The sequence below is a fragment of the Sylvia atricapilla genome, chromosome 7 (assembly GCF_009819655.1).
Source record: "Sylvia atricapilla isolate bSylAtr1 chromosome 7, bSylAtr1.pri, whole genome shotgun sequence".
Lineage (NCBI taxonomy): Eukaryota > Metazoa > Chordata > Aves > Passeriformes > Sylviidae > Sylvia > Sylvia atricapilla.
In genome coordinates, this window is record NC_089146.1 from 7368411 (window position 1) to 7396039 (window position 27629).

A 27629-nucleotide genomic window follows, 5' to 3' on the forward strand; every position below is an offset into this window, starting at 1 on the left:
AATCCCAAGAGTTACAGAAGAGAAAATTTAGGGTGGTGAAACAGCTCTCACAGACAGTAAAAAATTTCAGTGTTACCATTAAGACCCCAGTGCACTCAAAATAAAGATCATACCCAAACAGTGTTGGATGCCAGTGAAAAAACAGGGCCTACTGGAGAAACAGGAAGTCTGTCTTGAAATAGCAAAACACAGATTTGAGTTGAGAGCCAGTTTAGGAGGTAATGTTTTTAATTACTACTAAAAAATCCCTGATTTGATGTCACATATGAAAAGAAGATACATATTTTCTGCTTTGTATTATCCCTGACAACTTTCAGTCACTCTGCAGTGACTCAAGAGGAGCTGTTCTTTAATCCTGTACCTTACTATTTGTAGCTGCTATATTTCAGAAGGAGAGCGAGATAGAGGTGGGAGAAGCAGCTGTCATATATCAGAAAAAACATTTCCCCCAGGTACTGAGCAAAACTCTGCTGGAATGTGCTGTACATCCAGGTTCTAGAGGCACAGGAAGCTGTGGATTAATTCCCTTTTTGGTTTTTGGACACATGCTCCACTTCTAGCCTCTCTTATAGAACAGGGCTAAAGTAGTCTTACCACTGCACCAGGCATCAGTCCCATCTGACTACCAAGTCCAGACTTCTCATCCAGTCCTGCCATCTGAGCTGAAAAGGGCTGGAAAAATAAGATGGGTGATTTAAAAATCATAGCTGTAAGTCATTGTAATGGTTTGTAAGGCAAAACTCCATGCAATCACATCTTCATTATTTACCTTGCCTTTGCAGTACTAACAGCTAAATTCTTCGTTTAATCACTCAAACAAAATTTGTCTTTCCTGTAATTTTGAGGTGTTTAAAGCTTCAAAGACCACATAAATACATTATATGCTTACTTACTCTGTTTCCACTTCAATATTAAACAAGTGGAAAATGACCTAAAAAGAAGAAAGCCTCCCACTAAAGTAATTATGCTTTTTCATGACCTACTAATCTAAACCAAAACTGCTATATTCCTTCATGTCCTCTAATGCTTCCTTTTTTTTTTCACTTATCATGCTTCAAGCTCAGAAATACCTTAAGATAAATGGAAATGTAGCTGATTTCATGATGACAAATTAGAATTTTTAAGCATTTTGCCCTTATCCAGCAAAGCTGAAAGCCACTGCTGTTCCTATCGATTCACAGAGACCAATGAGCTGCAGAAGGGAGAAACTTCAGTGCCCTCCTTCTTATGCAAGCAAATAGTTGAAATCCACAGTATTATTTTGCTTCATTCAGAGCCAGAGCTCAAAGGAGCTGGGAATAAGCAAATGCCCAAATGTAGATTCAAATCTCCCAAAATTTACAGTTAGTTCCTCATTAGATTGGTCCCCAAACACATTTTCTAAGGGCTGGAGATTGCCTGAGCTCAAAGACAGGAATACAAACAAAAAATGTCTTAATATTTTTCAGCCACACCTTTCTTCCATATTTTCTGTGGAATTCTATGTCGGATAAGAGCCTAGCACCCATTCTGGTGCTTCTGTGATTCTAAGAGATTCCAGTGTGCTGAAGATATTTACTTGGGCTGAGTTTTCTGGATTCAGAACTGTTGGGAAATGTGGTTAAGTCATGAAATGTTGCCCAAAGTTCCAAGCTACTGGCCTAAAATGAATATTGCAGATTTTTGTCACTATAACTATTGTTTGCAGTAACATCTCAGGAACCATGGAATGAGAAATCAAAACAGGTGTCAAAACAGCAATAAAAATGTGCAACTGAATGCACTTGACAAATTCAAATATGTATTTAATTATCAACCATAATTAGTGTCCAATAGAATGGGGAGAAGAAAAAGAAGTTTTGCAGAATACCTTTGTCTGTATCTGTGGCTGGTTAGCATTGCTTTCACAAACAACTCCTTATCTTCTCAGTGTTGGTCTAAATAATTCCAGCAAGAAGTATAACCAACAACACTTTAGTTTCTCTCATTGGTTATTTATAATTCATTTATCTTAATTTTCACTTTTCTATATTCCTAATCTGGTGCACTCATCTCCTCTGTACTGTTGCTCAGATGCCTTGGCTGGTGGAAGTAAAAGAATCCTCCTGGTGGTTCTAGGTTAGGGCAGTTTGGCTTTGCTAGATGCTAAAATCTGCTGTGAAAGGTGCATCCTCTCCCAGGTTTCTCACATTCAACTTGTCCCAGTTTTTGGCAGAATTTGCAGTGCCACTAGCTGACTGGGAGACAGGAAGTGTGGGCACAGCATTCCATGGTCACAGAACCAAAGGCAAGTCAGTGGATCTGCTCCAAGGCCCCACCTTCAGCTACAGCAAATGTAAAACTTACCCTGCTTATTCCATCTGGTCCTGGGTGAGTGGGATGCCCTGGAGGACCAGGGTCACCAGGCTGGCCAGGGATACCAGGTTCCCCATCAATCCCTTGAGGACCACGAGGACCCTGCAAAAAAAAAACCAGGAATGCCAGCAGTGTGCAAAGGTATTCACTGAAATTACTGTAACTGGCAAACACCTGCCTCTTTGGGATAAATCTGTATCTCTACAGAAAGTTCTTCAAACAAAATCCCTGAAGCTCTGTTCCCACCTTCAGATGAGAAGTACTGACTGAAATTAGTCATGAATCCAGCACTAAGGTGAACTGCAGTAATTTGTATCATAGGCTTTTTTAGAAACTCAGGCTTCCTACCATTCCATACTAGAGTACACTATTCCTGAAAAACTCTTTGGCTTTGCACACCATAAAGAACAAAGTTAATTTACTCTTAAAATGTGTACAGCTCAGATAAATGTAAATATACACAGAGGCTTAGGAAATTCCAGGGTAATGCTGGATTTTTACAGCCTATTTGACATCACGAATGGTTTAGCTTGTTCATATCACTGTTAAATTCTCAAAAAATTAGAATGCCAGACATGCAGGGAAAGTTACCTGGTGTTGAAGTCACCTCCAGTAGGTATTTTACAGAATAGGTTAGAGCCCATCCTGTGGCTCTCATTTTAATGTAGCTCCCACTTTAATTCCTAAACTGCATTCAATTTAACTCATAGAAGAACTAAAATTAAATATGGAGGCAGCTAATAACACTTTAGTGGAACAAAATGAGTAGTAATGGGGCCACTAGAGATGCTTCAATCATAGATACAGACTTCGAAGTGCTTGTTACTACTTTTTTCATTAGAATAAAATGTTTGACCAAGGCAAGGAAAAGTTCTAGACTATGTAATGAGCTCTTCTGTTTTAAGGATCCTTAAACATAAAATTTTAGAAGCCTGGCTCACTGAGGCATCTTTTCAAACATAATTAACAATCACTCAGAGTGCTGGGATTTCCATGAGGTGAGGACTGTGTCTGTAACACATTTCAGTGGAATTTATGTCTGAAGTGGTATGGTTCAAACTAGTATGGTTCACAGAAGGAGCTCTGAATAGATGAGATTCTGAACAAATGAGAAGGCTGGATGGAAGCAGAAGGTTTTAGCACAAAACATTATTCTTAAATATATCTATTATAAACAGAAGTACACACTGTCAAACCTAGAAGTGCTTACTGTCCCAGAGAGGAAAAGATTGAGATATCTTATTTGTTTGTTCTCAAAACAAAAAGAAAACAAAGCTAAGAATTAGAGTAAAAAATCCACAGAAACAAAGCCACAGTTACCCATAAAGAATCTGCAGGATTGCCAGCTTTCAATATCCACATAAGACACCTTAACAAAATCGAATAGAGGAAAAGGCCTTTTAAAATTTCTTTTTAGAAAAGGACCTACTTTTTAGTCACCAAAACTCAAGCTGCTTCGAGAGCAAAAATGCAGCTATACACCTCAAAACCAAAAAGCCATCAAAATGCATGTCTGTATTTGTAGGTAGCAATTAGTGGAATATAACCAGTTCGGTGGATTTTTAATAAAATACTGATTAAATTTTATTTAATTCATGGTATTTATGTTTTTCATATGTATATAAAAAGGCCCTTTTGTTTTCTTTCACCAGTTCAAGTTGGCAAGGTTTAAAACTTAACAGGTAATTAAGATTGACCAAAAAAATTTTAAAAAAAAGGAAAAATATTTCGCACAAGTGCCACGAGGTGGCACCATTTAAACACACAATTTTCTCTTTCTGGCCCACTGCTGCTGCAGGTCAGGAAACAATTAAAGGTTTTGCTTGTAATAAAATAAAAGGAAAAAGCAGCTCATGGTAGGACACTCCCAAACTTCTATCTTCTTAAACTGCTACTGCAAGTAAAATTGAGTGTAAATCCACATGGAAAGAAAAACATATGAATGGTTCTAAGGATGTCCAAGTTTATTTTCTGTCTTCAAAAGACCATTTGTTAACAACTAAAATGCCATCATGCTCCAAACTCCCCTTCTCTAGATGCACTCTGAAAATGCAGCCATACTATTCTCCAGCTGTCTCTCACTGTTACACTAACAAAGAATCTGGTGTAAAAAAATATCCTAATATTCCTGAATTCATTTTAGTTCCAAGGGTCTGGCTTTTGTAAAAAGTAGAGAGCCACAGCAAGGTTGAGCTCTTTCTGCTCACTGGTCAGGAGAAACATGACTTTAAAGAACAACAAAAAACGATCTGAAGAAATAAATAAACAGCTTGGAAATGTGCTTAGTGCACTAGTAACATCCCCAGTCAGTAATGTATTTAACCAGATTAATTTTACAAGGCAGTCTGTAGAAGGTTATCTGCTGCATGAGAGGTTTTTTTCATAATATAAACTGCAGGTGTGAGCTAACATTTCTTTTTCACAAGTGAAAATAAATCCCCTGCACTGGCAGTCACTGTGTCTCTGAGAGCAGTGCTCTTGGTCTCAGACCCACATTCTGGCATAGCCACAGCTCATCAAAACCTCTGATGGAGTATTTGCAAAGGAGCTGACTGCTTCCCAATCCTTTGTTATTCCTTGAAAACAGAATGATAACCTGTGTCAAAAGGACTCAAAGCCATTTGCAGCCTTTTGGGATTTTAGGTGTTTGCGGCCACCACTCTGTACAGACACAAGGGATGCAAGGCAGGGAATCAGAATTATTTAGCAATATTGCACATTAGGAAAACAATTCAGACACAGTGTCATTCAGAAAACACAAGTCAAGATTTCTCTATGCACCCCAAAATTGCACAATTATTCCCAGAGTTCTATTAAGCATTTTGATACTCATTCTTCTGACACAGGTCTTCTGGGGATCCGAAGAGCAGCAGTGGCTTGGGAAGCACCTCAAAGAGGCTACACAATTCCCGCACTGCTTTAACAACGTCATGACCAGCTACAGACAACAGGCACACACTGGAAACGGGGCAGGGGAGTCTGGTTTAGGCCTATGCCTAACCTCAGTATTGGCTTGCTCTCCCCTGAGGGATAGGAAAATATCCACATTGAAATTACAATTATTCAACTCTCAAATCTGCTTTTAGCAGCTTCTGCTCTTTGACCTAGCTTTTTCAAAAGGAACATGTCATCTGGGGTATTTTCAAGCACTCCTTTTTGGCCTTTCTGTGGTTCTCCACATGCAGACACTGAAATTCCCTAATGAAGTCTTTATTTCCACTGAGCAATCCTGGTTACATTATTCACCAGCATACCAACAAATGTAGTCACAAATTAACTCCTGCTAACTTCTGAGCTTTGTCTTTTCTCCAGAGCTCCGAAGCCACACAGCTCACTCGGCTTCTGCTGCACAGCAGCCACCAGCAAACAGCCATTGAGCTCTAATCAGGGGAACGTGATGTTCCAGTTCTGTCTGAGAATGTTTGTTGGGAAAGTATGGCTTTGGTGGAATTACTGCTAAACTTCTATCCATTTCTCAAAATGTTCAGGTTTCAGTCTACCCCGGCAAGGATGAAATAGAAATGGTTTCCTGTATGTTACCTGATTCCTGGAAAATACGAGGACAGTTTTGGTAACTCTAGAAGACATAGAGACAGTTTAAAGCCATTTAATCTTTTGAGGTTGCTTCAGGTACTTTATTTCTGAGATATTTAATAACTTACAGGTCTTCCCTTTGGTCCTCGCTCTCCTCGTGGACCTTGTGAGCCTGGAGGTCCCTAAAAGAAAGACCAGAAATATTACGTCTCTTTTAAACTACCTAATGATTAATAAAGCTCTACAACTATGAAATCCAGTGCTTATTTGAAAATAACTTTGTGGGGATTTTTCTACATCATCATGAAGAAAACAGCTATAGTCACCAAGTATTCAATATTTCTTCCCAACTGTACATTGTCCGAAGGGAGTAGAACCGTGATGCAGCAATCTACAAAATGCTGTCATCTCTCATGTGCTCCACAGGTTAATCCAGCAAAGGTTTTCTGAATGCTGGATACTCTTCATGCAGAGTACAGATTTGAGACACCCTTCCTGCTAGTCGAGGACTGCCCTGTGCTCAGCCACAGCGTGGCACATCCTGCAGCTCCTCCTGCTCCTGCTGGTCCCTGCTGGAGAGGCATTCCCCACTATCCACCTGGCACTAAGGGCTCAGATGTCCATGTGCTACAACAACACATCCATTTGATGCCTTAGGTTTTAGCTTTCATGTGTTTCAGATTCTGTGCTGCCCAGGGATGTAGTTCTGAGCCTCCTATTAAGTGTCAGTCAGCTCTTCACAGAGTAGGTAACAAAACAAATCCTTTTCCTGCTGGAGACCAAGGACAACGAGTACAAGCTTCAGGCCCAAAAGCACAAACAATGGATTGAAGAAGGAAAACAAGCAGGATGATACTTCACAACCCAAAGCTGCAATTGGACAAACCCCAATATGCAAATGCACCAAAACTTATAAAAATGTAAGACCTTATGAGCAGTGATATTTTGTGACAATTTCAAGTCCACCTCGGGTGTAGCCCTGGTCAGGCTCTTGTCCTGCCCAAAGTGTCTCCTTTAAGGCCTTTTAATAACTATCTCCTTTATTCCCCAGCTCTGTCCAGTCTCTGTCTCAGGCCAGCCTTCCCAAGGCATCACATCCACTCCGGGCATGGGCTGACCTGACAGTCCTCTTCTCGCCTCTCCACAGCCAGTGGCTCTGCAGATAAATACTCACTGAGGCGTGGAAGAATCCTCCTTCACATCACCCTCACAACACAAACCAGACACGGCAGAAAGTGGCAGATGCCTCATCAGAGAAGCAGAAGATCAAAAAGTACTCACGGCTGGTCCCGGGCGGCCTCGTATGCCTGAAACCTAGAGCGGGGAATAGGAATTAAAGTCACCACACGTCATGGCTGCATTTGATGTGATTGCCCTACAGAAAATCAGTTATTGAAAAGCAAATAGCAAGGCAGAACACTGAAGTATCAAGCACGTTAAAAGGCTTTTCAGGGAAAGGGGAAAAAATGTAGTAAATATAATTTCCATAGGTTATCTTTTTCCAGTTTGGAGTCTCTATTAGCAAAGTGAGCAAAATCTTAGAAGTATCACTGCTCCTCCAAAAAAGATTAAATAAGTGAATTACAATGATTTAGGCTCAACTTATTGATTATTTAAATCTGTTTGTCTTCACACTAGAAAGAAATAAATAGATAATGACATTTTATTTCATCCTTTTCTAGATAATGATTTACCATTACGCTTCTACAAAAATCTAACGATAAAAATAAAGATGATGGCAGAAAACTAGCAACTAACAGGAATTTCTGATGTTACACATGTGAAACAGCATCCTTAATTCCACTCCTTTCACTTCTAGGCTGTATGGTTTTGTTGTATTTACTTCACTACTGAAATTCTGCTTTAAAGCACAAATATGTTTACTTCTAGATTGTGCTGATGGATGAAGAAAATATTGACTTACAGGTGGCACTATTCCAGGTTCTCCTTTTTGTCCCTGTAGGAAAAAGAGACAAAACCATCAGATGCTAGAAAAGAAGTGCAAGTACAATTAACAGTACCAGTTTCACCAATACCATCCCTGTGACTATGATAAAAAGTAAGGCTTCCTTAAAAATACAACAAGACTAAGTTAAATTATCTGTGACAAATAATCCATATTATTTTAATGACCATGGACACTGCTTAAATGAAGGCCATAAATTAACATTATCCTCTAGGTGCATAACATACTGTCTAAAAGAAGAATTAAACAAAAAACAAAAAACAAAACAAAACAAAAAAAAAAAAAACTTTTCTGTTAGAACTGCTAGAAAGTGCTAGAAGATGAGTTGGAATTCTGTTGTTGGATGATTTTTTTTAATGTGAAATACAGAGCCTAAAGCAGCATTTAGATTCCATTTCTTCAAGATGCTAAATCAAAATGTTTATCATCAAATCCATGGATATAGAAATCCATCTGCAGCCTAGGGACAGAAGACAATGATATTGCAAAGCTTCCAAGTGAAGGACAACAGCAACTAACAACTGAATTTTATTTGAGCTGAATGTGTTGGCAATGATTACCTGTTACATCAAATAACTGGGTTTAGACCTATCAGTGGTAACTGGTTTTCTAAGGGATAAAAAGAGGACTTTGCAAAGATAAAAAATTTCCTGCCTTGCTTATCAAGTAATAAATAATAAGGTGGGTGCAGTCCATGTTTTTTCCATAAACTACCTCTGCATACGGACTACTCAGTTTTTGTGAGTGCATGTACTTGATCATCTGAAAGTTATTTCAATTATTTCCTGCAGTGGCTTACTATCTGAGAAGCCTATTTTTGGGAATGCCTTTTAATTCCTTCTGTAAGAATGGGTCTTCCCGTTGTTTAATTGCACACAATGAGAGAAGCTGCCCACAGAGCTGTGGCTCTGGGCAAGGACACACCATTCCAGTGCTACCTCCTGCCCACTGGGCAGCTCAGCCTCAGCACAAAAACCAGCTGCAAGCTTTGACAGTTCAGCATCTACTGACAGAATGGTCCCTTCCCTCAGCCCGTGGCACTGCTAGAGATGACACAACCAAACTACTCCAACTGGAATTCCTTTGGTGTAGACAGCAGGGATTTTAGCCAGGGGATTCTCGATATTAAGATCAGGGTTTCTGCCTGCATCCCAACGTTTTTGTTTTTTGTTTTTTTTTTCATGTGGACTGCAATCTCCCTAGAGAAAGAAAGGCCGAGAGAAAGAATTACATGTTTTTAACAGAGATTATGTATATCTTTTGCGATATGCTTCAAAGACATGCAAGGGAGTCTTTTAACAGTAGTAATATATTACCAAAAAAAAAAGTAAAAGAAATCTTACCTTTCTTCCTCTACCTATCAGAAAGAACAAAAGAAGAAAAGAGAAGAAATTAGTGGTTTTACTCTGAGACAGAGCACAGTAAGAGTTGAGTGAAGGTGTTGCAGCTAAAACCACCCCTGACCCTGAATGCAGAGGGCATGGTGTATTGCCTAGAGGGAGCTGGGAGAGTTCCCAGGGACACACATACTCCCTGGCTCAGGTGTGAGGAACCCCAACACTGTGCAAAAAATGTCCTCTAATTCTCAGTCTTTTTCCTCATTGCACAGAATAACAAAAAACACTTTGGGAAAGCAGAGTATCTTGTGGGGGATTGTCAGATGCTGGCCTAATGATTGACAGGAAGTCAAGGGAAGCTTTATTACCAGCTCCAGCAATAACTATTGATGGATCCACGACATATTACATGGTATTTTTCAGAAGACAAAGCTTACAGAGGGATTTTTGACCTTTTCTTTTTTAGAAAGCACCTGCAGTATTGTGGGTGTGCATTCAAAGCCATATAGCCACACTCATGCCCACAAAAATCCTTCAGAAGAATATTTTATAAATACCTCGAATAACCGTAAGGAATTTGGGAATGTATCCATACTGCTTTTATATTTGCTGGGTGCATCCTGCTAGTGCTGGCCCAATGCCTCCCAAAACAGAGCAGGATGCACCATCTATTTATTAATGCTCACCACATCTTGCTCCGCTGCTCAATTACACAAATCTCTGCTTTGGTCTTTGTCACTACTTTGTCCAAAATTAAGCTGATCAACAGCAATTATATCTCCTGAAGAAATTAATTATTATACATTGAATGTAGCTCTAATAAGTCAAAGCTCAGTATTATGTAGTTTTAATAGCAAGGTAAAAAAATTTCTTTTAGGAAAATTGACGGGGGATTCCTTTATCCAAGTCTCTCCAGGAAGAAGAACTGAACTTGAAAAGACATAATCTTTAAGGTATATAACAGAAAAGATACAAATAAGGAGTCAATAATACTTCACACTTCTTTTATATCTTACAAAAGGATCCATGTTTTCACTTTGCAAAAACATTTTACATTTACTCAGTCTATATTTATAGAAGGTCCCTGAACTGAGCATTTGAAAGAATGCAAATATTATATATAGTTATGTATTCAATATATGTTTATCTTAATATGTTTATTATATGTACTTATCTTTCAGTTTCAGATGAACCACAAAAAGGTCAGAATTCAACCTCCTCAACACATCAAGACAGATTTCAGATCAACCTTTTAGCTGTAAAGCCATTTGGGCTTATATCAGACCCACAGTCTAAAGAAAACTTTTTCAAGTTGGCTGTGGGGCAGCCCAACAGGGATGATAACTGCCAGCTATCTACTATTTTCAGACTTAAATTTTCACCATAAAAACAGCATTAGGAACTTCAGTATCACAAGTTTCCTAGCTCTTTGGGCTAGCAAAGGCTCTTACCAATGGTGGGGTCAAAGTCCCGTGACGTGTGGGGACACACAGGACAGCACTCTCCCGGGGGCACCTGGGGGTTCTCACACTCCAGCAGATCCTGGCACTGGATTTCATCGCAAAGGATAGCTCCATTGTCACAGACACAGATTTGGCACGGGGAGGGCTTCCAAATATCCCTGTTCAGGTACATCTGCCCATTCTGAGTGCAGGCTATTTCTTCACCATCTTCTCCTGGAACAGAGGAGAGAACATACAGCATGTTTTCCAACCATGAAATCGAAGGAATGGGACTAGACAAGTAAGGAGCACGTGTGGAGATGAGAAGTAGCATCATGTACACAGAGAAAACAATGCACCAGCACAGCTGAAGCTGATGGTAGGGACTTGTAAGGCAAGTGTCTTTCTTTTTTTACCACCTTATTTCTTGATCAGAAAGAAGTAAAATAGAGTCACCAATTCCCCCACAGTATCAGAGGAATTTTGCCTCATGAGTTTTTGGATGTCATTCTGCTCTCTGGGGTGTCACTTCCACCCTGAGGAACCCTTGCCAACTCCCTGCTCTGTGTAAGAGCTGAGCACAGGGCATTGGAGATGTCTGACTGCTCTCCAATGGAGACACTTCTCTCTGGAAACAGCACATATTGCCTGCTCCCTGCTGGCTCACACAGCCACATGGGACAGGGTTCAACAGACACAGCAGCAGTTGGGAGAAAGAAAAAAGATAACCCCATTTATTGGGTGAGGGTTATTTATTGGTGTGAGGGAATACCAACACAGAGAAACAAATCTTATGAACAGGACAGCCAACCTCTGCCCAGAGGCAAGAGCAGCACCTACTGCAGTGGTACTTGCAGCAGTGTCTCCAGCTGAGTGACAAGAGGCCCCTCACATGACTTTCATTCAGTTTTCATAATCCAGCTGGTTTTGCCCCCAGGTGATTAACCCAGCACACACACAATACTGCCAGGGGTACATCTGAACTACACACAAAATATTGCGTATTTTAACTATATATGAAAGACCACCTTGTGTCACTATTTATACAGCATCAGTATGGACTGACTACATGCATACATCCTCTCTATGTCCTTATTCACACAATCAGTCACATTTGTACTCTTTTACCCATATTAAGTCTTTGCCTTTGTTTTCTTCCTACTTTGTAGCCAAACGCACTGGATATGTTTGGTTTGTTTTGTTTTTTTTTAATCGTAAGTTGAGTATATCTCAGTATCTTCTCCTAAAATTAAAATATGTCCGTGAAAGAGTTCAAAACCCAAGTAAAGTAGAAAGTTCTGCTTGTGTATCCAACATTTCACAGAATGCCCTAGCAGCAAGAAAAGATCTTTTCATTTTGTCCTAATGAATATGTCATCCTCTAAAGGAGCAAGCAGCCGCAAACCAAAGAACCATCCCCAGGCTGTCCCTAGACCATGTGTCACAACTTGGCAAACCAAGAATTCCAGCGCCAAGACAGTGCCTGAGTCACACACAGCAAAGCTGTCACTCACAGTCCAAAAATTATTCTCCTGACCCCTAGGATGCTGCAGAGAAGACGGATCCTATGTGGGTGGGAGCTCCATCTGACCACAGAAATCCCTCCGATCAAAAATACCATTGAAATTGGACAATCCAGTTAAAACCACTACTGAAAATTCCCAAACAGGTCTAATTTCTACCTTATACAAGACTGGGAGTAGGGTCAATTATATGGACAGGACACCCTAATCAAAGATCATAACCAGTGTTTGTTTAAGCAAACCTGTTACTAAAGTAAAAATTACCAGCTCTAAGCACAAAGACGATTTCACTGTTCTATACATTTCTGTCCTAATTTAAACCAGATGTAAACAGAAAATTACAAAGTAATAAATATGAGCAGATTTGGAATTCCAGCTTCGTGCCTCGTCTCAAGCCCAGTTATTCCATCAATGTCAAAGCCTGAAGAAAGGGAGCAGATGTGTCATTAACTGTTGCCTGCCATCACTAACAGCTTTCTAACACAAACTCAAATTGAAATTTTCACCAGGCCACCTCCTCTTCAATCGCTTCATCACATCAACAGACAGAATGACTCGAAGAGGTGCTGCAGAAGCTCGGGAGGAAATGTTTCCAGTGTGAAGTAAAGACATCAACCAAGTGTGCTGTACAGTCCATTTATGACACTGTGAGAATCATTTTCCAAACTGCCGATCGTATTTTGGAAACCACTCTTCTCACTTCTCCCTTGTGAGCATGACATAATGCACTGTCTGACATATTTAGCCTTTTCCCCCCAGATGTCTGGCATATGGTCTATGTCTTCTTTAACGTATCACCCACAGAACTCGTTGTGCTGTTCAAAAGAGCATCGGTTTGCAGAAATGAAATAAGTTATTGAGCCCAAAGTCAGCATTCTGTCATAACTTCAAATAAACCACATAGCAACTGCTTTGGCAAATCAGAGCTGAGCCAGATGGTGACTAGCTTCTGCCTGGGTCCTGCTCAGCAGCTGAGAAAGAGGCAGACAAACGCAGGGCAAAAAGCACATAACTTCTGAAAGCTACTGAGAAGCCTGCTTCCCTATCACATTGCAGATATGATGGTAATTTAAAAAAACAAAAAAAACAAATAAACAACAGCAAAAAAACCACCAAAATCAGAAGCAAAAAAACCTATTACCTCATGATATTGTTAGAAAACACAATGGTACATCTTTTGATTACATTCAGTGCTCCTAGTTTTTGTTTCTGCTGTGACTGCATTACACTAAAAGAGTAACCTGGAAAGGGCAGTCATTTCAAAGCCAGCTCATTTCACAAACATTCTGACATTCTATTCCCAGGCCTGAACTGCAGGCATGTTATCCCACTACACCCAGAGCAGCAAAGGCTGCAAAGGAAACCATTCTACCATTTCATCTCTGGCTTGGAAATTCGCATGTTTGTTATAACCACAGAAACCAAGTTACAAACTCTTTATATATCACATTTTCTTTCTACCTCTACAGTTGGAACATAAGGTGCTGAGTGGCTTGAGATACAGCTTTGGAAATTTTTAATGAGGCAAAAGGATCTGCTGGGCCATTAACAACCTCCTTTCTAACAACAAAAAAAAATACAACTCTAGTTGGTGATGGACCTGACTAAAGAACTGACAGGATTCAAACCCACCAAGTTTCAAAGCAGTCTGCAAATATAAAAGACCAGGTAGGAGGGATATCCAATAGGACAGTCCATTTAAGGACTTATTCATCCATGAGCTTACACAAAAACCAACCTTCAGAAAGAGAATTTCAGTGCGAAGCACAGTAAGTAAAATGCACATTTTTCTGCTTTACGTTGATGGTTGGAGTATAGTCTTACTTTAAAGAATTAATTTATCAGCAGTCAAACCATCAGTTACAACTACTTTACTGGATCCTCAGACACAGAGACTATGCATCAGCAGCTTGGAAGTAAAATCACACCAGGCACTGCCATACCCAGGCCCAGTTTGGTGTCATCACTGAAACGGTACTAATTACTGGGAGGGGAGGAAGGGGACAGAGGACCCAACATATCATCCCAGGCTATCAATGTCCATCAGTCATCATGAGCAAGTGGCAAAGTTCGTGCACAGACCAGGTGTGTAAGGCCTCCTTTGCTCTGGGCTGCTTGTGCTGAGCTTGTTTTCATCTCAGGTACATCTCTCTCAAGGTTAATTCTCAAGCCAACAGCAAGGCAAGACTTTTAAAAGACAGTACATGAAATCATTTCAATTTTTTCACCACATCATTTTGAAGGAAACGCCCGGAAATTTGCTGCTGCTTCATTTGCTGTTTAAAGTTACTTAGTTCACATTATTGTGCCCATATTGCTTTCACTGATTCCTGCTTCACATCTTGCACATGGAAAAAGGAAAAGGGAAGGGGAAAGGGAAAAGAGAAGGGGAAAGAGAAGGGGATGGCAGGTACATGAAGGACAGGAATACATCTTTCAGTGACCTACTTGAAGAATATAAATGGCACAAGCACAACCTGCGTATATGAGTGTTTTTTGCAGACATGAAAAGCATTGAGTCATAGATGAAATGACAAGGGAAAGAAAAGGATTTGGCATCAAAGCAGCTCCATTTCATTGCATTTTTACTGGTCCTACCAAATGTGCTAATTAAAGGAGTCTAGAGGCTGACAGACCTACAGTGGTAGAGAACGCAGTCTAACAAAAGCAAAGAAGATGATGACTGGTACTGAAAGCAGTCTGCCAATTTTTGCCTTTCTCCTGCCAGGAGGGGCTTCTTGATGCTTAGTGTAACCAAAGCCCAATTCTTTTGCATTGCTTAACATAAAAAGGCTGGAACAGAAGGGGTATAGTTATTTAATGAAAAAGGATTAGAAATAAAACAGATTGCACAGGGGTCTTCTCATCCACTCTGTCATCCTCACGCTAGTTTGTGAAAAGCATAGGGAAATATAAGATTACACAGATACCATGGTTTTAAAGTTTAAAAAGCTAGAAAACGAAAAGCTGAGTTTTGAGATATGAATTACAAAAGTTAATCCTGCTGACTCACAAAGCAGAGGTGCAGAAGTAAATCAAAGTGAAAGATGATATGTGCTAACAATCATCCTGCAGATGTACTGTTGTGCATGTGTACAGACTGCCAAGACACGGACGAGAGGAGCTTGGTGTTAATAATGTTTGACTGTCAGCCTGCTGCAACAATGATGTAGGGCTTGATGCAGATCCCATTAAATCAATAGGAAAAACCCTCTCAATTATTCCAATAAGAATCAGACTGCCTGTTTTGTTTATATTTTGGCAAATTTTTTGAATCATAATAAAGTATTATCTTTTATAATACTAACACATATAATTTATAATACTGAAATATATAAAATTATTGTGACATGCAAATTGTAATGTAAACAGCAATTATTCTGAAAATCAGATAGTTTTCAGGAGCGCTGACAAATACAAAACCTATTTTGCATTTGTTGCACAGGAACAATTTTTTGTTAATAATGATTAACAGAGAATTCTCATAAGTACTTTACAGTTACATACACAAGGATGAACCTGGAATACTTTACTAATAAACATTGAACTGATGCACAATTTTGGCAGCTCTGTGCACCTTTTGGAAGAGAAGGGAGTTCCAAGTTATTGCCTCAACTTACTCCCTTGTAAAAACGTGGGTAAGAACAAATCCCTTGTACATACTTATGGGAATGTACACAGGCACAAAATTTAAAACACAAACCTGTAGAAAACCAGATTTCATCAGAACTTTTCTTAGGAAAAGGGTGGTGGTGGGATTTAATTCATGCTCCAGAGTTCCTGTTTGAAAAAAATTCTAGGGGATCATTTGCAAAGTTGACAATTAATAAGCCCTTTTAACAGCATTCCACAGAATAAAAGGTGTTGGATGCCTTAGTCCAAGTGAGTTTAATGTGATTGAGGAGGTCAGCTCTAGACAAGGAGCTGAGCTGCAAGCCTTCAGAAGTGAATTCACCAACCAAGAAAACCCAACCCCCAAGCTCTAAACAGCAGTCCAGAAGCAGAAAGCAACAGCAGAACAATATACCCTCACTTGGGAGAAGTAATAATCTCTCAGGTAAAGGGCTCTCTTAGTGTGACCTGGCAGCTAGGGTTTGTTTCTACTGGAAAATTGTGCCTAAATAAATAATTCTCTTTTCCACTCAGCACTGTGATTTCAATTTTGACTCAATGGGGGAAATTGAATAGGAGAAACTATGCTTAGAATACAGTTGAAAATTAATTGTAAATCAGTATCTGAAGTATGCAACTGCTTCTACATGTACACTTATTATGGAATCAATACTACCCTACAGTTTGTTTGTTAGCCCCTATTTCCCCTTTTTCTCACAGGTTCATGAATTTATGTCTCCATCAGGGCAGACAGAAGTTTTGCTTGCCTTTTTATGGCTAAGTTTCATTTCCAACACAGAACAATCAAGAATAATGTTTTTAGTACAAGATCCAACACATGCTGAATACGAAGGCAGAAAATACTGGGATCCCTTCCAGTAAAAGGCTTTCTCTCGCCAGTCCCACAGCACTATCCAATGTTTATTACACTATTCAATTCCCTAAAAGCAAGTCATGGTGGTGTATCTGTATCTTAACCTCACTGGGCCCGAGCTGCTGAACAAGACTCAACCCTTGTATAACACCCCAGACAAGGCAGGAAACTCTGCAGAAGCAACCTTGCTCAAAGTTTAGTCAGACTGGCCCTTTCCTTTTGGTTATCCCAGCCTTGGACATATTTCAAAAGCACTCAGTCAAACGAACTCATTAGAGTTATGCCATGAACAAGGTTAGATGTAAACACATTTAACTTTCTTTTTCTCTGTTTTTACTACAGTTCCCAAGTAGGCTGGCTGGACACTTTGCTGGGTGTCTGGAGGAGAATAGGGGGAAGAAGGGAGCTCAAGAGCCTGATATGCCAGCAGTGCTTACACAAATACTCTCAGATGACCACATTCAAGCCTCCAGCATACAGTGGGAAATAAAATTACTTCCAAATGTCCAAGGCTGTACAGAGACTGACATGGGGAGGCATTCAGGGCACGTCTGAGAAAACACTATTGCAGATTTCAGCAGTTGGAGCAAATCAGTCAAAAGCTGAAGTTGGTAGCAGGGTCCCTGGTCTCTGCTGGAGCCCACATGGCCACAAACGCTCTGCTTGGACTTTGTCATGCAAGGCAGTTAAAGTCAGCTCAGCCACTGCTGACTCAGTGCAGAAAAAGCCTAAACAAAGTGCTTATCATGGGCAATTATTATGTTTTATTATCTCAAAAGAGGCTTGAGGCAACAGAGATCATTCAGTTTTATAAGCAAAATGTTGGAGCAAATTTGTGACTAAGGGATGACATTTTTAAGAGGAATCACTTTATTTGCATGAAGGCAGGCTGGTCCCAGAGAAACATCAGATTCTTTTGGTGGAGCTCACAAAGAGAACACACAGCAAACACGTTTCAGGCGGTGGAGGCAGGGCCTGGGCTTGGCACTGCTCTGAACACACACAAGTTCAGCAATGCAGGCATTGTCTTTAAAATTAAAACAAATCTAAACCTGCAATTAGCACATTTCCTAAAATGTAAGAGGTTGAAATCTTCTGAAAGAAAACACTCCCCAACAGTGGAAATTCTGCCCAACTTGCTGTTACTGGAAATTAAAGAAAATATGATCAGGACATAATGAACTGCACATAATATATGTAAACTTAAGTCTAAAATAGTAAGATTACAGTAAAAATGTAATATTATTCTGCAGTCTATTTTGGCTCCCTTTCTGGAATCCATAAATGCTTGATTTTGGTCTTTCCAAAAGCCAGACTTGGACTGCTATGAATTAGTCTAAATAATGCATTTTGGCTGTGAAAAAAATTCTCTCAGCTACTTCCTGTGTCATTATCAGTGAGACACAATTTCCACTGACAGTCCATTTGGAGTCTTATAGTAAATCTAGGGACAATTCAGAAGAAACCACTCAGGCTGTCCAGTCAGCCAGAATCCTATGGCCCAAGGAACAAGCTGTGCAGGGTAAGATTGCACTGTGTCAGCCAGGTTCCGAAATAACCATTTCTTGATGTTCCCAGCACTTATCCCTGAGGAATTTCACCATGATCTAGCCACCAGCTGGACTCAGAACTGCCAATCATGACTCTGTGAACTCAACAGTCCCACCAGGTCATCTTGTTATCCATCCATTCACCTTGTTATCCACACACTCAGTCCCATACCGAGTACTCCCCCAGTTTGTCTATAGATGCTATGGGAGATGGTGCCAAAAGCGTAGCTGAATCAAAAGTAAACAGCAGCTTCACTTGTGCACCAAGGCAACCACCTCATAGAAAGCAATGAGATTTAACCAATTCAGTGGAAAGGGGGAAATGCATTAAATAAATAGCCCCTAACTCTGCTCTTCTCTGTACCCACCTATTTCAAATCTTAGAAGTTCCACTCTTCCAGTTTCACATATGCTCCAATACTCAGAGTCTAACTGGTAAAAGAGCAATGCACTGTGAAATAACTGGTTTGCTTTCCTTGTGTTGCAGGATTTAGCTCTTTTGAAGTCACACAAAATGCATATGGATGTCTTTTCTTATTATATCTGAGAGAAACACTTGCTGCTGCCCAAACACCATCATTCTTTGAAGCCATACACATCAAAGTTCAACAGAAACCTATCATTACACACTGCCTTTTCCACAAAGCTATTCTACATTGTGGTTTGCAAAGTGGACTCCTGTAATCCCCTAAATGCATCCTTGCTGGCTAATATCACCCTCTTTTTCAACTAAAAATAAAGATTTGTAATTAGCAAGAAAACTCAATTCCATGATTAAAAAATCCTTGCATTCCAACAGGCTCAGCATTTCAAACTGAAGTGAAAACTGCCCAGTGTTTGGGTGGAGTAGGAAGGTATTGCTGGAATATACTCATAATATGCTGTTTGTACAGCAAAGCCATTCATTTGCCGAAATTCTGGGCCTCTAAGAAATGAAAAAAGAAGAATGGTAAGCAAAAAAATCTGCAAAAGTTTCAGGAACAAAGCCTCTTGTTACTTTTCTGCCACCATAACCTTTACCACAGTTCAGACAGCCCAGTCAGCAGGTTCTGCTTCCAAGTTGACATGGAAGAGACTTTGGCAGCCCCCAGGGCACCACGGCTGCTTTCTGCACAGCATCAGGGAGGAACATTCTAAAGGAGCAGCCTTGTTTTCAAGTGTAATCCTGAAGATAATCACACACACGTACATGAGGAAGAGACAGGGATTTAGATGTGTCTCACGCCCAATAAAGAGCTAAACATATTTCTTACTTTCAGATATAGGAGCAATAAGCAGTTTCCTCCTTTCAGTGTGTAAAAAGAACAACATTAGTACGTAACAAGTGAGCAGCTCATTTCAATAAACGTTTAGGATGAAAAAAATCGTTAAGATTGAATATAAAAGCAGGACAGTTAGCATTGCTCAGGATTTTTCCTACAATGTGTGTTATGGGGTTTTTTGAGTTTGTTTTTTTTGTTTTTTTTTTTTTTTTTGTTGGAAAGCACTTCATTACTGAAATACCAAGGACAGTCCTTTTATTAGCTACATAACTTGAAAACCTTTCCTTTCCTTTCATTCTCAGGATGTTTGAAATCACCTATTTCAGTCAAAAAACCCACTGGGATTTGCTAGAGGGAACCTAACACCAATAAATGCCTTGTATAAAAATCCAAGTCAAGCTGCGGAAAAATGTTTTCATTGACCTGACCCAATTCCATCTTTTTCATCATTTCTGAGTCATGAGACCTTTTCAAGGTTGCCCCAACTCACCCAGGCTGGCAAGGGAAAACTCACTTATTTAAGAGCTTCCCCTCAAGCACAGGCTGGTGATTGTACAATGCAACAAGGATGACTTCAAGTGGACTCATATTTACAGACCAACACACTTTAAATCCTACTGGAAGAAGAACAGAGATAGGTCAGGTGAAAAACATCCTCACTCCATTTTCAGTGTGCTGCGTAACTTCATTAAATTTAACAAGGAATTTTAAGCAAAACACACTTTCTTATTTTGCCTTGATGCAACAGTGGAAAATGGCAACATTAACTTCGTTTGAAAAAATCCCATGAAAGAAGAACTACAGGTATCTTTGCCACCTGGAGACTCTGTATGATGCACTGGAATAAGGTGACTTTTTTTTTTTTCCACTTAATTTTTAACTTGTCTTTGGTAATGTCCCAATTCTTGGTCCATAAAAATGTTTAAAAAAAGAAAAAGAAAAAGAAAAGAAAAGGAAAAAAAAAAAAAAAGAAAAAAAAAAAAGAAAAGGTCAGCAAAGAAGACATACTATCCACCCTGTCATTTAGATGCGTAGCAGTGATAAATGGATGCATACCAGCCATTTCTTTGCTCTGCTGCAGGATTATGGTTTCTGGGACAGAGGAAATGAAAGGCTTTTCTGCAGGCTCTCCTGCTCCTAATCACTGGATATCATTCCATACTTCAGGGAGGAAGCATTATGAACTTTTTCAGGCAAATAATCCATACTAAAAAGTTTGGAATGAATTAAAATTCAAGCAGGGACGCCTAGTTTAAAACAAACCAGCCGCCATCACCTCCAGCTACTGTTTGCTTTGAACATAATCTACTTAGTATTTCCCTTACTTCCTCCTTTCAAAACTACTTTATCATTTTTCAGATCTTTTTAATTTTACCCTACTATTGTTTCTTTGATTTGAGCCTTTAAAAGCCCAAGGAGGCAGCATCCAAGTCACAATAACTATTTTTTTCCACAGCAAAGCACTCTGAATACTGACATCTTGTTGCACCACTTAACTGCCAAAGCAGGGCTAGGAGCTGAAATTAGGTTCATACAAATGCATTAAGTACAAAAGGGAAAATAAAGCATTTCTATGAAAGAATGGAAACTTATGTGTGGCTTAGAGAAGCATCCCTGTTCAAGGGATACAACTCAAACGTTAGGCTCAAGATCACTTCTAGGGAGCAATCCAGGTATGTGGGCACTTCAGTGTGACTATGCCCCATTGCTGGTATCCAAACCTGGCCTTCGCTGCACTCAGTAACCAGTATAAACAATACACAGGACCCTGACATAAAACTGGGCTCTAATATGACCAAACTTTGGGCTCCAAAGTGGAAATCACCAGCTGGAAGCCAGGAATCCTGCACAACACCTTTGACTCAGTGTAACAGTGAAAGCGTCTTAGTTTACCCATCTCCAAACTTACATGATAATAAGTAAAACAAATATAGGCTTTTTCCTTAGAGAAAAGGTTTCAAAGAAAGAATTTGGCACAAACTCAGCTAAAAAACAGTTTGGCTGTTTTTTTGGTTTTTTGTTTTGTTTTTTTTTTTACTTAAGTCTTCATTGCCATTAAATTATAAGCCCTTGAGGACAGAACCTATGGCATCAAAAGATACTTATTAATGTCAGTGGGCATTAATGCCATATAAAGCTTTATTGTGTTACATTTAGAGGCACTGAAATTTCATAACTCCTTATAAACACCTTTCAGCACCTTTCTTTTTCTCTCTCTAATGCAGTGGATCATTACAAGTGATTATCGGTGGTACAAGAAATACATCTCAAATTGCATCTCTCACACAACATTTAAGACTGCAATACAAACAACAAATGGCCAGTCACTGGCCATTTGTTTTGACTTTACAGTTCAGGACATCCATCAAGGACATAAAGGCCCACTTTAGGGCCCTGTGGGCTCTATTTGAACAGGGAATTATTGCTGGCTTTGCATTAAAACAATATACTGTGACTGAAACAGCAGTTTGGCATACAAACATAGTGCGAGCCCATTCACCAAATCTCTGCAGTATTTTTTGAATCACTCCCTGGGGAAGCTCAAATAATGCGTTGCTTGGTTCAGATAAACTCCAGCTTATCACAAGCTCCCCAGAGTCTTCAAGGTCTTTTTTTCCTCAAAAAGTACCCTCATTTCCTATCTTTTTAGGTTCCTACATATTTTCATTTTCTAAGCCACAAAACCCTTCCACTTCAACTTTTCTGTTCAAGCTCCAAATTCTTTCTTTGAAACCTTTTCCCGAAGTAAAAACCATATATTTACTTTACTTCACCACCTCACACATCTGAGTGTTACACCAAGACAACACCTCAACATTACAATTCCCCATTCAAGAACTGCTCAACAAGACTTTTAAGCATTGGTAATTCTGTTATAAGAAGTAAACCACAACACCTTAAATAGACAGTTGATTGACTGGTTTTTACTGTGAATTTAGAAATATAAATCCACTTCAGCAAAGTACTGAACATGTTGGAATACACTCTACGGTAAAGACCAATGCTTATTATCATCAAAGGACAGAAGCAAGCTCATTATCTTGGTTCTTTCCAAGCCTGTAAGATATTTATGTTCAAGTCCTTTAAGAGGTGGCCTTATTGCCTGGGTCACTACTTGCATTGTTGTGTAAAGCAAGACTGGAACATCTCCACAAATTAATGTGTTTTCTTCTACCTGGTACTGCAATTCTGTTAAGGACATTATACTTCAGATTTAACAGAGATTTTGAACCAAAACTAATCTTTTAGCTGCTTCAGAGCTTTACAGTCACCAAGGGCATCACCCAAACTACTCACTTTTCTTAAAGAAAAAGGCTGGAAATACTATGTTGCATTCACAGCTGATTTGAAGAGTCAGCTCTGAGAAATCTGTAGCTGCCAGGAGACTGAGCTTTCTCCAGTTAATGCCATCTAAAGATTTTAACTTTAACTCTCTTGATCAGGAACTGTTTTTCACATAGAAACCTACCTATTGGACAATTCCCAAAGGATTAGAAATAGCTGGCATCTATCCACAAGTGCACTAGAGGTTTGTGATAATTTCCAGAATGCAGTGTCCTATTGCTTGATTTATTCACTAGTGAAGAAATGCAATATTGCCAATGCCCTGCCCCACTAACTCCTGTTCTCCACTGGTGGTCTGGGCTAACACAGCCTCATGCAGCTACTGCCAACAACCTTTTCTGCAAAAAAGGCTGAATATGTCATCACTATATTATTTTATATTATCACTACTCCTATCTGGTGGGTAGGCTTGGAATCAAATTCACTCAAGTGTTGTTATGATCAACCAAATTTTCTCTAATAAAATGCACTGCAGGGCTTAAGAAGTGACAATTTCAGCCCACTAAAGACGCACATCAGTGCTCAAGACAGAGCACTCTGAGGGAGGAGGGTCCCACAGTGGAGCTACAACACAGGAGAGAGACAAAATTGATCTGCATGAACACGGAGGTAAGATAGGAGAGAAGAGATAGATTGTATCATAGGTGCAGTCAGATCCAGCTCTGTATCTCATGCCAGGCAAAATTTCACCTGTGTGCTGCACCCAGACCTCCTAAACACTGGGTGAACAGCCAGTACTCCAAAATAGCTTTTCACAGCCTTCAAGCACAACGTAGCTTCTGCCTCACAGAGAGCAGTGATCCAAAAGTGAACTGCTGACACACCAATGAACACCTCCTTGGGACAGGGCTTTCTGCCTGGCTCCTTTCAAAACTTCATGAGAGGCTTCAGGCTCTCAGTAATGTTGCAACAGATACTAGATGTTGTAATAAAACAAATTGATATTCGTAGACCACCCACAAGAAACAGGCTTTCAGCACTTGAGTTGATAACACCACATGAATTAATTCTTCTCAACTTCTATTCACCAGGGCCTTATTCAATGTTTACAGTAAAATCCTTCAAGGTCTGTGCTCTAACATCTACCTTGTCATGAACCTTACTATTACACACGGTGAAATGGACAGAACTGCTTCAAGTGAGTAAAAGAGAAAACCAGACAAATCGTTGCCGACTAAATATACAGGATTTGTGTGGAGGTTAATGGATCAACGTCCTCGCTGACAGACTTTCCCACTGTTCACCACTGCCCTTCAGCACAGTCACCTGTGCACTTTTTAAACAATAATTGTAGCAATTTTAAAAGCCACAGAATAAGATATATGTCTAACTGTGGTCCTCTGTGTTGTATCCCTGAAGAACTACCCAAACAGATGAACTAGGAGAATATAAAAGGAATATGGCTTTTTGCCTCTGGTGAGGAAATAAACATGCATAAATCAGTATCAAAAGGGAAAACCATCCTTCATAAAATTCATTCTTATCATGTCCATAGCTGCACCCCTTATATTGAAGAGAGCAAAATATTTTTGTAGTGATAAGTTTGACAAGGAAAGATAATAACCACCTTATTGGAAACAGATGGTTTACACTGCTATGCTATAGATAAAGTTGTGTCAGCATTTCCATAAAAGGCCTCCCTGTTTCCAGCTGGCAGGCAACATTTCTACCTCAGCTAGCAAGATAAAATCACGAGAGTAACCTGGAAAAACCGGGGGAAGAGTAATTCATGAGCTAGTATTGGAATAGAGGAGAGGGGAGGTGTTTGTGGGGCAGCCTGGGAGAGGCTGTGATGGTTTCCCAGCAGATTCCTGACAGGAAGGAGACAGCACAGAGCCCCAGCCCACGGCATCCCTGTCCTGCCCCAGACGCACAAACACTGTGCCATCCATGCACAAAGATGCAGATACAATATATATACACAATATACTATTTTAAGAATAGTACTCGACCAAGGATAAGACTTGTTAGAAACCAAAAATAACACAGATAAGTTATTTGGGTTAGTCCTAAAAGAAATCCCAGTAAAAATGGCTGTCTAATGGATGAGCCAGCATGGATTTCATTACTGCTGAAACAAACCCCAAGTTAAAAAATCACACTCAGAAACATTTTGAAGAATGTTAGTTCAGCTTTGTCCTTCCCAAAAGCACTGGCTGCTTTGATCTAGAACTGATAATTACTTGGGATAATTTAATTTATTTTCACTAACTTTATCTACTGAAAATCAACGATTTTGAAGACCTATGTAAAAAACAAATATAACAATGTTCATCTTAGCACATTCTAGATCAAACCCAGAATTTAATGTTTTAGTTTAGATCCCCTTGATTTAACATTTACAAAAATATTTTTAGCCTCATTTAATTTGGATCAGGCTCCTCTTTGTAGATTTACAATTCACATTGACTAACTCTCTGTTCTTCTGCTAGAAACTTTGGGGTATTTGAATTTTCTTCTATATTTGGATCACAAATCCTTTCTTGTCAAAGAATTTGCTCACTGCTTCACAGGGGATTTTTTGACAGGGTTTATTTGCAGTTGGTGAGCTGTTTTGGTTTTCTTACTGTTGCAGGAGGCAGTGAAAATTAATCATAAGCACTATTAACATGACAGATTAAATTTGTATCAGATGCCATGAGCTATTGCAGTCACTCTCATATGTAAACCATGAAAATATACAAAGTGTAACAGAAGTTGCATGCACCTAAAGCTAGGTAACAGCTTATATATAAATAAAATTATGTATAATGTAAATTACATACACGGGGTTTTTACTAGAGAAATCCCCCCAAGAGGTGATTTTTAGAAAATTGAAGAGACTGAAGACTGTTGTTTTTTGGGTTTGGTTGGGGTTTTTTGGAAAGCATTTTGAGTGAATTACCAGTTTATCTGAGTATTGAGCCCTGTGACATTTCAGCAGGGATGTAGCCTCCTCTGCAATTCTGAACCCATATTGCAAACCCAAGAAATTGATATCAATTTGTGTTTAGTTCGGGGTGCATGGAAAATCTTCCCTGCTGACATACTGTAGGACAGACAGGGAGAAGCTTACTTTCAAGATCAGAAGCACCCTACTGTGCACAGCTGATAAACTGCTATATTACATGGAAATCACTCTGATTTGGTTTTAATATAATACTCATCAATTTAGAAATCTAGTAATTTCAAACCATAACAGAATAATTTCCTGGTTTTCTGATTTTTTTTTTCCTACAAGGAGCAAATACCAGAAATCAGCCTGACTTAGCTCTTGAATTATGCCAAAATATAGACTGTTCTTTTGGTACTGTGAAGTATACCCTCATTTTTGTAAATTATCCAGTCATATTTTAGAAGACAGTTACTCAACAGAGCTGCATCAGCAAGGTTCTGGGATGCAAAATATCCTTTCAGTGTAGTAGAAGAAATAGGAGTTATATAGTCCCAAGTTCCACATGCTTGGCTGTGTTATTTTAACAAACACAAAGTTTTAAATACATTGTTTTAGAAGCAAATCTCACTCTGAGGCATTCCTTGGAGATCAGCACATGAAGAATATAAACGGAATTGTTGTTTCAGGGCCCCTTATACTCTTGATATTAAGCAGAGCAGTGGAGTTTACACTTTATACAGTCTATAAATCAAATAGAACTTACAAAAGTATGTAGCTCACAGGCTGCTTGCTGCGCTTCATAGAATCTTGCCAACAACTCATAAAGGTGACTGCTGAGTGAGATACAGTTGTAGCATTAATAAAGGACTAATCATAAAAAAGAATTGTGCATTCTAAAAAATAACCTTGGATAGCTGCTGAGCATCTGGCTATTGAAACAGGTTAGAAGTCTTAGTATTCCTTGGTTTTGAACACAAAACCCAGAAATACCTGCACTTGTTAGTTTCTATTTGATCATCAGAAAACACACACTCTCTAAATATAAAACAAGATATCATTTGATAGTAATGATTGTAAGTGATCAAACTGAAATTATTACATCATAAAAATAATTCTTACATGCCAACATGTATTGATTCTATTATATAACCTGTCAAATGAATTGAAAGCTTTGGTTTGGTATAGATCACCTCTGTACACCATTAGGTACATCTGCAGAAATCACATTCTCCATAATGACTATACAGCACTTGGTAACTTTATTTCAAGGTCTGGTTCAAACAGTATTTCAATTTATGCTGCTAATCCAATCTTAACTATTATGTTAGTAGGCCAGTCACTGCTCATTTTTAAAGAAATAATATTAGATATACAATTAGAGTTCAGCATACTGATTGGATTCTGAAAATATTAAATTAGTTCTCTCACAAATAATTTCAATTGTGTATAATTTCTTAGTGTTTTCTTATTATAGATAATGTAATTTACTTGAGACTCATGGCCCTTGGTTTGGCAGCAGTTCCAGGACTTTCACAATTGCAAAGGAAGTCACTTGTACTAGGGCTGATCTCTGAGGCCTTTCCACAGATGCAGGTAAGTATCACTGAATCCACTGAATCTCACTGTAAGAGGCAGTGCAACCTCCTAAGTTGCAATGGGATCTGTGATCCTTGGCCATCATTGGGGAATAACCACACTGTAGTCAGCCTTCAAAAAAAAACCCAAACAATCCTAGGACAAGATTTCTAGTCGATGTGAATATTGATATAATGTAAAAATTTCGAACTCTAAGTAACAGAAATCACTGCTGAGTTTTAGTGCTGAGGCACTGAAGAATAATAAAGATTCTGTCCTTTTAGGAAATGACAGTGTGGGTACCAGACAATACCCTTTGGTCTGCATCTCTGAGAACCCAAGACTTCCAGCATGCAAACAGACATGACATTTGACCACACCAGACATACTAGACCCCACT

At 39.3% G+C, this 27629-nt stretch overlaps 1 protein-coding gene across 2 annotated transcripts in view; it reads right to left on the reverse strand.

Annotated features, from left to right (window-relative positions):
- The window catches only part of COL5A2 (collagen type V alpha 2 chain), a 97973-nt gene that overhangs the window by 37974 nt on the left and 32370 nt on the right, over nt 1-27629 (reverse strand). For both annotated transcript variants that reach the window (XM_066322514.1, XM_066322513.1), the window contains exons 2-8: nt 10623-10847; nt 9178-9191; nt 7793-7825; nt 7150-7182; nt 5997-6050; nt 2326-2436; nt 595-672 (exon numbers count right to left, since the gene is read on the reverse strand). In XM_066322514.1, the coding sequence (XP_066178611.1) occupies nt 595-672; nt 2326-2436; nt 5997-6050; nt 7150-7182; nt 7793-7825; nt 9178-9191; nt 10623-10847 (548 nt within the window). The remainder of the gene's footprint in view (nt 1-594; nt 673-2325; nt 2437-5996; nt 6051-7149; nt 7183-7792; nt 7826-9177; nt 9192-10622; nt 10848-27629) is intronic.